Source organism: Triticum dicoccoides, chromosome 7B (assembly GCF_002162155.2).
Source record: "Triticum dicoccoides isolate Atlit2015 ecotype Zavitan chromosome 7B, WEW_v2.0, whole genome shotgun sequence".
Taxonomy (NCBI): domain Eukaryota; kingdom Viridiplantae; phylum Streptophyta; class Magnoliopsida; order Poales; family Poaceae; genus Triticum; species Triticum dicoccoides.
In genome coordinates, this window is record NC_041393.1 from 546,768,607 (window position 1) to 546,782,142 (window position 13,536).

General features: G+C 44.4%; 1 protein-coding gene across 2 annotated transcripts in view; it reads left to right on the forward strand.

The window, feature by feature from the left end:
- Positions 1-7,760, forward strand: part of LOC119336804 (cell division cycle protein 27 homolog B-like) — an 11,276-nt gene extending 3,516 nt beyond the window's left edge. Inside the window, exons 5-16 of one of the 2 annotated variants that reach the window (XM_037608880.1) lie at positions 1-64; positions 591-889; positions 1,360-1,506; positions 2,417-2,549; positions 3,705-3,919; positions 4,006-4,071; positions 4,944-5,063; positions 5,141-5,217; positions 5,556-5,675; positions 6,162-6,381; positions 6,486-6,767; positions 7,012-7,760. The exon at positions 1-64 is cut by the window's left edge and continues 13 nt beyond it. In XM_037608880.1, coding sequence (XP_037464777.1) covers positions 1-64; positions 591-889; positions 1,360-1,506; positions 2,417-2,549; positions 3,705-3,919; positions 4,006-4,071; positions 4,944-5,063; positions 5,141-5,217; positions 5,556-5,675; positions 6,162-6,381; positions 6,486-6,767; positions 7,012-7,068 — 1,800 coding nt within the window. In that variant the 3' untranslated portion in view covers positions 7,069-7,760. Of the gene's footprint in view, positions 65-590; positions 890-1,359; positions 1,507-2,416; positions 2,658-3,704; positions 3,920-4,005; positions 4,072-4,943; positions 5,064-5,140; positions 5,218-5,555; positions 5,676-6,161; positions 6,382-6,485; positions 6,768-7,011 lie in introns of both variants that reach the window. The other variant, XM_037608879.1, reaches the window with a different exon arrangement.
- The last annotated feature ends 5,776 nt before the right edge of the window (positions 7,761-13,536 follow it).

Consider the following 13,536-nt stretch of genomic DNA (forward strand, 5'->3'; position numbering starts at 1 on the left):
TTTACACAAGCTTTGACTCTAGATCCTCTTTTGTGGGCGGCATATGAGGAAATGTGCATACTAGGTTCGTGCATTAGACATCCATAACTTGAATTTTCTAATAGGTCTCTTCTTCTGTTTGATTAGAAGTCCTCACAACGAAGTTTTCGTATTTTTAGGTAAGTTTTTGTTTTGTTTGGGAGTTAAGAATGGAAAATACAATGCAGATTTCCAAAGAACCTTCTGAAACATTGCATTGCCAATGTCTGTCTTGCCTGTACCCTAACATTTGGAAATATGGGGAATCTTGTGTATCAGAACGTTTGAGTGTTGCTGCGATAAATTCTGCATAAAAAAGTTGCAGTGCATCCAACCGTTCTCGACTAGCTTCATGTTATCAGTAAATAGATATTCTTTTTAATCATTATGCAGAAAATTACCATTGCCACTGTACTCATTATACGCCCAGTGTGCTGCATTCATCCCTATCTCATCATCTCACATTTCACTTGTGATTTATACAATGGCTCAATATTCATTGGCCTCACCCTCTCTAAAAATATAATTTACACGTTATAAACATAGACTGAAAGTGTGTTACCATCTTGTAGGAGTTGCTGAAGATGCAAATGAATGTTTTACCGAAGCAACTGCTCTACGTCTCCAGCAGGAACAAACATCTACATCAAATCTGGAGAAGTCAAACTTTGTCAATGAAAATCGAGTTCTATCTCCTAATGTATCAGCAAGCCTTGTGGATATCAGCCCTAAGCACATAAAACAATTGCCTGCTAACAACACAGCTGAAGTGCCTGGTTATCCTCATCTAAGAGCAACCGCATTACATGTGCAGAACAGTCTACCATCTAATGCAGGACAGTTTGACAGTCCATCACCAACTGTAACACAGGTTAGTAGAACCTAATTGATTCTCTGCTCTCTAGGTTATCTGGCAATATAGAGTTGTACCAATGCTTATAATCGGTAGTTACAGGAAGCAGCAGCCTTAATGTCTCGTGTTTCGCATTTGGTGACACTGGCAAAATGGCTTATGTTAAGCAGCCCAAAATTATACAGAATCTTCATATTTGATCTATTCACAGCCTTTTCGGTTCATTTTCCATTGCAACAGCCAACATGTTATCATTCTGGTTAACAAAACGCAAGAAATTAAATAGCTGTGAGGCTTAGCACATATTACTATTTTCACATCAGTTTAATTTCTATAATTTTTCAGAGAAGAGATAATAGTGTAACATTATAACAAGGTGGAATTGGCAGTGTTTGGACACCTAGTTCCTTCATTTTTAAAATTTAGTTCGTAACCTGTCTGACTTGTCTCTATGGCTGAGTTGTGTTTTACTTAATATCATTTGGCAGACTTCTGGCATCGTTCCACCACCACTCTTTAGGAATCTCCATGCCTATCAGAATACAACAAGTGGTGATGCTCCGGCCAAACCAAAGGTTAATGCAGTGAACCAACCACCTAGAAGAAAATACTTGGATGAAGCAAGGCTGAAGAAGGTTGTTGTTTCATCAACTGAACCTATTGTTATCTAATTTATATTTGTTCCTTTTGTCCTATATTTGGAACTTCTAGAGGTTTCTCTTGCTGTGGGATATTAGATACACCTCTTTTTGCATTTTAATAAAAACACAGTAGTTCCCTTCCCCTCAACTCTTCTCTGAAAAGGATATGGTGCTGGAGTAAATGCACATTGGCTGATCATGCTTTATGACATGCTGCCATTTTCCAGTTCCCCAACTGGTGGTGCCTGCTTCTGTATTAATTGCGAACATTGTCTTCACCTCCTGGCTGTTCTAGCCTGTAAAATTCCAGTCATGGTCATTTATATGAAGATTCAGGATGCTATATCCTTGCTGTGTAGTGTACCAGCAAGTAACTGGTACCAGTGTATCCACTGTACGCTTGGTTGCAGCTGGGTTGCAAATTCCCTTACCTTTAAAGTACTACCCTGATGATGCTAGTCTACCTGCTAGATTTTTGCCCGAGTTTCTGTTTATCTGTTCTTTTCTTATCTTCTTCGCATTCCAGTATTGCTGTATAGTACAATAATAGCTGGTATTAAGAACTGAAAAGATCGCTATAATCTAATATTTTCTGATATGTTCTCATTTTGTTGCCATAAGTTCCTCTATGGTGTAATACTCGGTGGATGTGAAACTGGTTAATCTGTACTACTGTGCATTGAAGATCTTTCCTCAGTATTTTTTTTCTTTTCTCATTGCCGTCTGTTACAATAACCCATGCAATCTAACGTAGGGTCATTTTTTGTTGTTGTTATGTAGCTTTCAGGTCTGGCTGTACACACTCTTTTCTATCACTCCTGCTAATAGTCAGCAAATTCTTTAATTTACATCTCATGCTTCATTTTTTGCTTATGATGATATTAGACTTGAAGATTCTTTTCAGGTCACTGGAAGGCTCTTTAATCCGAGTGGTGATTCAGTACCTCGAAGAAGTGCAAGACTATCTAGGGATACACCAATAAATTCGAATTCCAATATATCTCAGTTTGGAGGAAATGGATCAGATCACTCGTCAGGTAAATTGCGAGTAAACTCGTCCACATCATCAAAATTGTGTTCGACAGCCATACGTTCTGTGCAAGTTAGGAAAGGAAAGCCACGGGCTACAGAAAATTTTGATGAAGGTGATTATCATTTCAATGTGGATGATCCATCTAATTATGTAAACGTGGTTGACATGTTGTTATATACCTGTGCACTCTGGATCTATCTGCAGTTTTATTAACATGTTTCTGTTCTGCCTATGAGTTTAAATTAGTTATGTTAAGTCAGTCTGCTATCCTGTTTCTTGTGATCCATCTAGTTATGTAAACGTGGTTGACATGTTGTTATATAGCTGTGCACTCTGGATCTATCTGCAGTTTTATCTACATGTTTCTGTTCTGCCTATGAGTTTAAATTAGTTATGTTAAGTCATTCTGCTATCCTGTTTCTTGTGCTCATATCTACATGATTCCTGTACTTCCATTTGAATATTGTGATTATGACACCAATTTTAAAAATCCTTTAGGTTGCTGACAAATAGGGGAAGATTACTTACTGATTTTTGCTGGTTCATGGCATTAATCTGTATGTTATGATATCTCCTAATATCAGTTTAACATCTCAAGCTTTTGTGGTACTACAATAAACATTATCTGCTCTGTTTTTAAGCATATGCCTGTCCTTATTATATACATGCGTTTTTTTTACATAACTTATAAACAGCAAGATTGTGTATTTCTTTTCTTTGGTGTGACATTGTTTTGTTTGGTTTATGGAATGTATCCTCGAGAAGATATATAATTTCACCGGAAAACAATGTAATTTTGGCTGCCAAATGATCTCTTTATGTATTTTCTCATTGAGTAAATGGCACCAAGGGTCCTTATCGTACGTAGAAAACAAATCATCATGATTAAATATTGAAAGCAATTTCTCTCAGTGAAAACTTGTTTCAAGATCTGTGGCATTTGTCGCTGTGAAATGGCATATGTTGTTTTATCTTTTACTGGATCGTCGCTGACTATTTCACCTTAGCTTTTGATATAGCATATTACGGTTTTGTAGAATTATATACTTTCTAGTTTCTAGGGATAATGTCCATTGCATTGCGCTTTAGGGATAACGCGGCATGTTCCCTTCTCTGTCATCTTCACATGTAAGATGCAAATTATTTTTCTGAGTCTCAGGAAGCAGGTATGAAGCTGTTGATGAGATGTGGACAGATAATATAGCAGCAACTTCATCTTCTTTAAGTATAGCTGAGGGAAGGTACTTTGAGCAAGATAAAGCTGAGCGAACCCTGTCACAAGACACCAAAATGGCGACTGGTATCAGGGAGCTATTGGGACTACTACGGACACTTGGGGAAGGCTATAGGCTATCTTGCTTGTTTAAGTGCCAGGTACATTAAAGATGTACAGGTTTCAACTACAGAAATACTAACCATCTACCCAACGTTGTAACCAATTCCATTCACTCAATTGTCAGGAAGCATTGGAAATGTACAGAAAACTCCCAGAGCCACAATTTAATACGGGATGGGTCTTATGCCAGGTACAATTTGTTTAGCATTGCAAGATGACTGGAGAATCCCTTGCATACTTTTGATTTACGTTATAAAAATATGGGATTCCTATTGTATTTCATGCAATATTATATATAGGGTCTGCATAGAAATGAGTACTTCAGAGAGTGCGGCTAATCTGCACCCGGGCTCAGCTGCACCCACGCAGAAAAAAATTCAAAAAAAAAATACTAGAAAAATTCAAAAAATTCCAATTTTTTTTGTGGTGGTAGATAATTTGACGCGTGAGGTGCGCCCCAAAATTCAACTCATTTGAGCATCTGAGCAGCTCTCGGCAAAAAAGACAAAATCAGGGTCTGTAAAAATGTTTACTGTTCACGCACTGTTTTAACCCGATTTGTCTTTTTTGCCGAGAGCTACTCAGATGTCCAAATAAGTTGAATTTTGGGGCGTACCTCACGCGTCAAATTATCTACCACCACAAAAAAAATTGGAATTTTTTGAATTTTTCTAGTATTTTTTTTGAATTTTTTGCTGAGAGGGAGCAGATGAGCCCGGGCACCGTTTTGAGTTTTCGTATTTCAGATGACAACTTTGTTTTCTTCCTCTGGTTTTCTTCGGAGTTACTTAAATCAACTGAGGGCGTAATTTAGTATATTTATTGGGAATATTACAGTTTATATTGCTTGTTGGTATGTTGCAAAATGATGTTTGTAAAGTTGTAACTCGGGTGTTGACCCTGAAGAGTTATTATCTGAGTGGGCATCCCTGACAATTTCATTTTACTATTGATGTTAGATATTTGATTTCCACTTCAATAAACTATCAGCTTTACTTTATGGAAAACACGTTGATATTTTTACCATATATGCAAAATGAAACGTTTTGGTCAACTATGCAGGTTGGGAAGGCATATTTTGAATTGGTGGATTATTTAGAAGCTGATCATTTCTTTGAGTTAGCGCATCGATTATCACCATGCACGTTGGAGGGAATGGACATATACTCTACTGTTCTTTATGTAAGCGAACTCACTGCCGTTACACGTGCTTACTTTTTAACCATATTTAGCTCCAAGCTCACATGCTTCTTTTGTAGCATTTGAATGAGGAAATGAGGCTAAGTTACCTTGCTCAGGAGCTTATTTCTGTTGATCGACTATCTCCTCAAGCATGGTATGTCGGTTGCCTCTCAGAAGTTAATAATCATGTTGGGCCATTTTTTCCCCTGCAGTATGTTTTCTGTTACTTCCGTCCTTTTGCTCTTGCGGAAACTTCTCTCTCTCCATTTTGCAATGGTTCCTCCCTTTTGTTCGGACCTAGACACGGGGTTGAAAGAAATGAAAGTTGAGGATTATGAAAGCAATTTGTGGCCTCTCCAGTTTTTGATCGATGATGTTAAAATATGATCTTTGTCTCAGCACAGTGCTAGGCAATGGGACAAATCTAGTGTACAACTGCAAATCTTGCATAAATGTGACCGTTTCTACTATATTTGTTTTGAATGCGAACAGGTGTGCAGTGGGAAATTGCTTTGCCTTGCGGAAAGATCATGAGACTGCTTTGAAGAACTTCCAGCGTGCTGTACAGCTTGACTCAAGAGTAGCATATGCTCACACTCTATGCGGTCACGAGTATGTGTTGCCTCCCGTAATTATTGATCGTATATTTGTATTTGAGTAATTGCACTTACCTTTTCATGGACTTGTCACCTGGGGTCTGTGAACTTGAAGGTTGTAGTTGTACATTTAGGTCCTTCAATTTCTATAGATGTACCAACACAGTTGCAACCGTACTTATCTAACTATGAATGCTCATCTGGCATGTTGACCCTTTTAAATCCAAAGTTTGACCATGTGTTCTGACAGTTGTATAAGTCGTCCAGTGACATATGGAAACGTTCTTCACATCCTAAATATCATGGTTGAATTGTGATTCGATGAGATCCAAGATGCCATTCTATTTCTAATTACCAATACATTATGTTATTAACATCTGTTGACGCACCTATCAATTTCCATTTTAGTTGTCGCACTTAATCTTTCTATTTCATCCACTATTAATGTTTGAGATCATTTGCCAATTTATTTTGATCCTACTGTCTTTCCTTTGAACTGCAGATATTCTGCATTGGAGGATTATGAGAACAGTGTTAAATTCTACCGATGTGCGCTTCAGGTAGATGAAAGGCATTACAATGCCTGGTATGGGCTTGGAGTAGTTTACCTTCGCCAGGAAAAGTTTGAGTTTGCCGAGCATCATTTTAGAAGGGCATTTCAGATAAATCCCCGCTCTTCTGTTCTTATGTGCTATCTTGGGATGGCCTTACATGCTCTAAAGGTTTGACATTGTCAACAACTGTGAAGTAGTTACTGGTTTGAAGTGTCGTTGTCTTCTGCCCAATTCGTAAATATGAACATCTTTTTGATTTTGAACTTTGACAGAGAGATGAGGATGCATTGGAGATGATGGAGAAAGCCATATTTTCTGATAAGAAGAATCCACTTCCTAAGTATCAGAAGGCTTTAATTCTGGTAGGCCTTCAAAAATATCAGGAGGCTCTGGATGAGTTGGAACGGTTAAGGGAGATTGCACCTCATGAGAGTAGTATGTATGCACTTATGGGCAAGATATACAAGCAACTCAATATTCTCGACAAGGCTGTATTTTGCTTTGGCGTTGCCCTTGATTTGAAACCTCCTGCTGCCGACCTTGCTATAATCAAGGTATGGCACTCATATTTTACTTATTACCTGCAAGCTGCCCCCTTTGCTGTCTTTTTGTTTCTTCACTACATTTTTTTGTTATACATAAGCCAACCTATGTTTTTCTTTTCCTAGAGTGGTCCCATAATAATTGCTAGTTAAATTGTTACACTTTCTTTTAATTTCTTCCCGTTACCGTGCTGATCTCATCAATTCGAATTACTTGTGTTTGAATACTGTTAGATGTTTGTCTGATGTTTGGCAGTCTGCGATGGAGAAAGTACACCTTCCAGATGAACTGATGGAGGATGATGACCTGTAAGTTCACTTTAAAGCAGAAACTGAGAAATGGACATTTATTCAGATCTATGAGTTTCTGCTTGTGCTTCCGAGTCATGGCCTGAATGTGCTTTCGGAGAGGAACTCAGAGGTTGAAGGAAGCAAGCACATCATGCGGAATCAGAATTTACAGCAACTATGGATTCTCTTGGGGCATTAGTGTACCATTAACCACCCAGTTTTGTAGCATTAGCTGTAACCTGTACACTGACAGCACAAACACAACATGTGTAGTAGTTTAGGTGCACAAGCTGAGTATTGGCAGCGAGGCCTGTATCATTGTACAATTGTACGAGTATCAAAAGAAATTGTCGTAGAAATATGAAAACGATGCCAGGGCAAGATCATGCTGAATCAAACAGATTGTGAATTGTACCAGTTTTCTTCTCTGGTGCTGTATTCGAAGGTTTGAAGCATTTCTGTACAAGTAGGTGGGATGATGCTCTGCGTGTCCGCCTTGTTCCATTGCAAGTAGAGGGGAGATGATGGAACGTATGCGTGGCTTTGCATCCAACCCAACTGAAAAGAGTAACATCTCGATATGTTACCATACTGGTCTGTCAGTATTAGTCTTATGATTGCTTGTAGTCCGGCATCACATTGGTAAACATTGACCGATCAAGAAGAGTTCTACTGCAGTAGGCAATATCTGGAAATTTCAAGTATAATTTAGCATACTGTACTGTATCCCTGTTTATTACATGAACTTCTGGTCCCCAAAATATGGCTGCTTATCTGGTGCACAAAACACGAGGTGTTTGTACCATTTGAACCTACATTTTTTATCTAGTATTTTTTTGAGGGTTTTTATCTAGTCATTTGTACTCGTAGACGGTAGGTCTCACTAAATATTTTAGTCCTGGTGGCGAATATGTAAAAAAATCCCCATGTGTGTTACGACAAAGCCACCAAGCTCGGAATATACTAGTGTATCACTTGCATCTCATCGCTTGCAACGGAAGCGATCCATACGTGCGCCTTAAGGGCTCTGTTCAGATTTTGATTCTCCAGACTCCCGACCGGCAACGTTGAGGTGCCGACCAGCCTATATATATATAGACCTCAACCTCGGCTTGACATGGCAACGTGGAGGTGTAGCCGTCGACCTCGGCTTGGCATGGCAACGTGAAGCGATGAATTCCGATGCTTCGTCGGATGAGTCGGCTTGGCATGGCAACATGAAGCGACGAATTCCGATGCTTCGTCGGATGAGGAATATGGACCGACAGAGTTTGATCAAATTATTCAAGATGATTTCTTCGGTTTGTTAGATTCGGACTTAGTGGACATGATCATGCAAGAGGAAATGAACCGGTGGGTGGAGCATATTCTCAACTTCAAAGGCTCAATCAAAGAGAGAAGAGTGATCAATTAGGATAGGGCCTCCGGAGTACGGCTACTGCACAAGGACTACTTTGCTTTGAACCCAACTTTTCCGGATGATCCATGGTTTTGTTGCCGTTTTCGCATGTAGAAATCATTGTTTTTGCGCATTGTTGAGGAACTGGAGGCACATGATTACTACTTCAAGCTTACAAGGGATTGCTGCGGTCAACTTTCTTTCTTGTGGTAAGTAGAGATGCACGACTGTTCTGAGGATGCTTTGCACTTGGTACTGCCGTTGATGAGATGTGTTAGAAGTCAGATAGAGGGATTGGTGGAATTGTTCGTTGTATTGCTTGAGCCTCGTGGGCATATATATAGGAGTACATGATCATCTTGGAGTACAAGGCAAGGTAGAATAATATCTTACGCTATCCTAGCTTTCCTAATAATCACGATACTCAACATCCCCCGCAGTCACAACGGTAGCAATGCAGACGACGAGACTGGAGAAGAATATGAAGGCAAGCCGACGGACAGCCCCACACAATCTGAAGGCGTGGATGGAGTGGAAACCGACTAGGTTGCTCAAGCAAGGCGGTAGCGCTTTGTGCCGTTTGTCGAAGTAGCCGAGAGCGTAGGTGGTGTAGCCGTGGTCGAGGTTGCCGTGCGAAGAACACTGTGGTCGATGTCGAGTCGGGGTAGCCGGTGTCAAGGAAGTCGCCGTGGAGCCGCGGAAGAAGAGCGGCGGCGGCGACGACGACTAGGAAGGGAGTGTGGCGGCGATACTCGAAGTAGGCGAGAAAGAACCCAACAGCGTGACGAAGACTGGCGCGGACAGTGGCGTTCCCGTGCCAAGGGAGGCGGCACGACGCATACCACTTGAAGTCGACGCGTGGGGACGGCGGTGGACCGCGGGCCGCAGCGCTGCGACCCGAAGGGGTGGTGGAGCGGCGGCGGGCAGGTCGGGGCGACGGCGGGGAAGACCTCAGGGCGGTTGGAGGGATCGCGTGCCACGCTCGCTACGACCCGACGGGGCGACGCAGCGGCAGCGCAAGGGTCGGTGCAGCCTCGGGGACGACCTGGAGCGGACGACATCGGTGCGGCAGTTGACCGCGGGCCGCGGCACTACGGCCCGAAGGGGCGACGCAGCGGCAACGGCGAGTTGGTGCAACCATGAGAACAACCTCAGGGCGGCGGCGGGGACCACGGGCCGCGGCGCTATGGCCCGAAGGGGTGACACAACGGCGATGTGGATCGATATAGCCACGGGGCGGCGGCGCTGCGGCTCGACGACCCGATGCATCAGTAGATTGCTCGATTGGTGAAGGGGCACGCTGAACTTGGGGATAGGGCGGTGACGCTGGCTTAAAGCGACGAGCGGGCAGAGGCGCGAACGACGACCATGGCGGGCTGCCACGTCGCACGAGGCCACCGGGTCGGAGAAGAGGCCGAGTGTCGCGTCGGTGTCGGAGTAGGGCGCACGGGGGTCGACGACGGCGGCGGGCGACGCAAACCTATCAAGCATAGATCGGAAAACCAAAAAGAAACACCGATCAAAGCAACCGGCGAGAGAGAGAAAACCTGAAGCAAGGGCTCGGGAAAGGGACTCTCTAGGGCAGTCGGTCAACACGACCGGCGGACGAACCCTAAGTACGGGCGGTGCGGCCCCCGGCGGCGGTCATGGAGGCCGACCGCCCCGGGGGTGGCACAGAGCGGAAGCGGCGGGCGACGGCTAGGGTTTGGACCGGTTAGGCTGATACCATGTTAGAAGGGAGATAGAGGGATTGGTGGAATTGTTCGTTGTATTGCTTGAGCCTCGTGGGCATATATATATATAGGAGCACATGATCATCTTGGAGTACAAGGCAAGGTAGAATAATACCCTATGCTATCCTTGCTTTCCTAATAATCACGATACTCAACAAGATGGTCTAGATGGGGGAGAGCACATGCCAGAAGACTACTGTCAAGTTTGCTCGCACCGTGGTGCAGGTGTTTGGAGCAGAGTATCTGAAAGAACCAAACATATAGGACACAGAAAAGATGTTGGTTATGGGAGAGGCGAGAGAGTTTCCAGGAATGCTCAGATCAATTGATTTCATGCATTGGCAATGGGAAAACTGCCCCAAAGGTTTGCGGGGAATGTATCAAGGTCACACCAAAGAGCGCCACCATCATACTTGAAGCAGTGGCATCACATGACTTACAGATTTGACATGTTTTCTTTGGAACGCTAGGTTCTCACAACGATAACAACGTGCTACAATGATCTCCCATATTCAAGAGGCTTTGTAATGGGGAATCGCCGCCGTGCAACCATACTATCAATGGCCGTGACTACAACACGGGATACTATCTTGCCGATGGCATCTATTCTCGGTGGGCGGCGTTTGTGAAGACCATAACCGAACCACACAACAACAAACAAATCCACTTTGCATCAATGCTGGAAGCAGCCAGGAAGGATGTGGAAAGGGCATTCCAAGTGCTTCAAGCTCGTTGGGGAATTGTTCGCGGAGCTGCAATGATGTGAGAATCAGAAAATTTGTGGAAACTGATGACATGTTGTGTTATTTTGTACAATATGATTGTCGAGGATGAGGGTGATGGTGTTGCCCAAACCAATGATTTTGAAGCGACCCGAGAACAAGATCAAATCCTGGAAGATCAAGATGAAATCAGCTAATGAACTTTCTGTAGATGCATCAGAATCTTCGAGAGATCATCAGGTGCACACGCAGCTACTCAATGATCTTGTGGAACATAAGTAGACCCACAATGGAAACCAAAGAGCTAGTGTTTGAGTTGTGCACTTAAAATAAAATTTATGTATCAACGGGCAGATACATGCTGACAGCCATCCCATCACTGACGGAGATTGTTGGGGATATAATCCCACGATATAACCCGTCGTAATGGGCCGGGTTATCCAGGTGGCGAATCATGGGCAAGACTTAAGGTGGGATGAGGCACTAAGGAACACGATTGGCAGGGCGGTTCATCAAGCAGGCCGACTTACGACCCGTTACCCGAAGATGGCGACTCAGGGCCCAGAAGTGTAAGCCGCCTGGAGGTTTTCTTACTTAGGAAGCAAGGCAACAGAAGTATAGGTTGTCACGGATCATAATGCGTCTCAGACTCTTGTAAGCCCAGGGCCTCGACCTGTATATAAAGGCGAGCCCTTGAGGCAGAAAGACTTAAGTTACAATCGATCAATAGCTAGGTCAAGCGTATCCGCTCCCTTGTATTTGATCACCCAACAATAAAACCTAAGCAGGACATAGGCTATTACCTCGATCGTGAGGGGCCAAACCTGGGTAATCTGTGTCTCTCGATTCTGATCAACCCCGACAAGCTAACCACCTAGTTGCGATGGCCTCACGTCTAAGTCCTCACACCAGGACATCTACCGGGACAAAACAACGATAGTTGGCACCCACCGTGGGGCCAGCGCACGGTGGTTTCGAGTTCTTGAAGGGCTCTTTCCCAGGATCGAGGGGTACGCCATCGACAGGATGACGAAGAGTCGCTGCGGCAAGCTCTACATCGATGATGCCGGCTGGGGCCCCGAGGCCGACTTAATTGAATACGGGTACCGGGTCCCCTTCAGCAAGTTTCATGTATTCATCAGCAAGATTGGTGATCTGAACTCGAGCCGGACATCTGCACCAACCTCGTTGAGCTGGCTCGGCGCGCGCAACCCCACGGGATTCAAGCCGGACGAAAACATGTCTTCGTCGGGTTCACGCAAGGTGTGGAACTTGCGAAAAATTCCACGTCTGGAGGTGAGACTCTCATCTACTCAGGTGATGAGTCCTCCACCGGTGATACAGAGTCGATCTATCAGCTTTAAGATGGCGGGCTTGGTGGCTGTGCCGATGGCAACATTATTCCGTACCCCTACGAGCCGCCGTGCCGATCCGCCATCTTCATGGCAAGGATGACGACGACTCTCAACTCTTCGGCGGCTGGAGAAATAGTGATAACTGACCCTGCAACCTCAGCTGCTGGTGCGTCCGGCTCAATCAGACCGCCGACTCAGGTGTTGTCTCAACTGGTGACCACCTTGATGACCCTGATGGCAACAGAGGTTACTGCGGAAAACTAGGCGGAACACAACACAGAGATTGACAAGATTCGAGAGCATATGACCAAACCCCAGGAGAATATCAATGCGGAGAGCGCCCGAACAACCACTACAAGCTCATATTAATGCACAAGCGGAGCGCCTGAAGGCAGAGGCTTGGCGTCTAAACCTTGATCAAAATGATTCCAACACAGTCTTTCGAAGGAGATACCAGAGCCGTCTACCTTCGAATTATGAGCCAACACGATTGTTCAATACGCCAGGGGCAGGCCCGAGCACTTCAGGAGCGTCGGTTATACGCCAATTAACCTATGATGTGCCCGAAAGCAGGGCGGCGGCTCAACCTCACTGGACAGAGCTGGCCCGAAGGAAGGAGCCGGTTTCAGACCCGCCCCGTGTCCATATGCCACCACAGTGTTTCCTGACATCGCCGGGGCACTTCTCCAACCCGGTGGATAACATGGCGGAGGCGGCAACCTGCCTTACTACAATCCCGTTCACTGGCGAGTCACCGATCATGGTGGAAACCCGAAATGCCATCAAACTTCTGCAAATGGCGATTGCTCAACAGGCTAATTATTCCTATAGTCGGCATCATGTGCATTCCACCCTGTTACCGAGCCATAGCTACAACAGGCATGCAAAGTTGCCAGCAGTCTCCAGCAGTGAGCAATGCCGTAACCCGCCCTGCAATGCACATGGTGATGCTCAAACAATCGTGGACGAGGCAAGGGCCCGTCAAGAGGCGGAGGCGGCAAACCAGGGGGCTTTCAGCCACCCCCAGTAATCCCGTCAAATTCAGTGCGAGTTGGCTCGAGCACCAAAACCATTGGAGTGTTGTGTCTAGTGTCGGCTCTTTGTAACGAGTGCATGCCTAAGGACTTCAAGGGTCCTCGGAAGATACCCAACTACATGACGGATCTTGAACCAGCGGGTTGGATCGAGATCTATGAGCTGGCCATGGATATGTTGGATGTCAGTGATGCGGTGTGTGCAAAGTATTTCACTATGATGGTGGATGGGCCGACTCACACATGG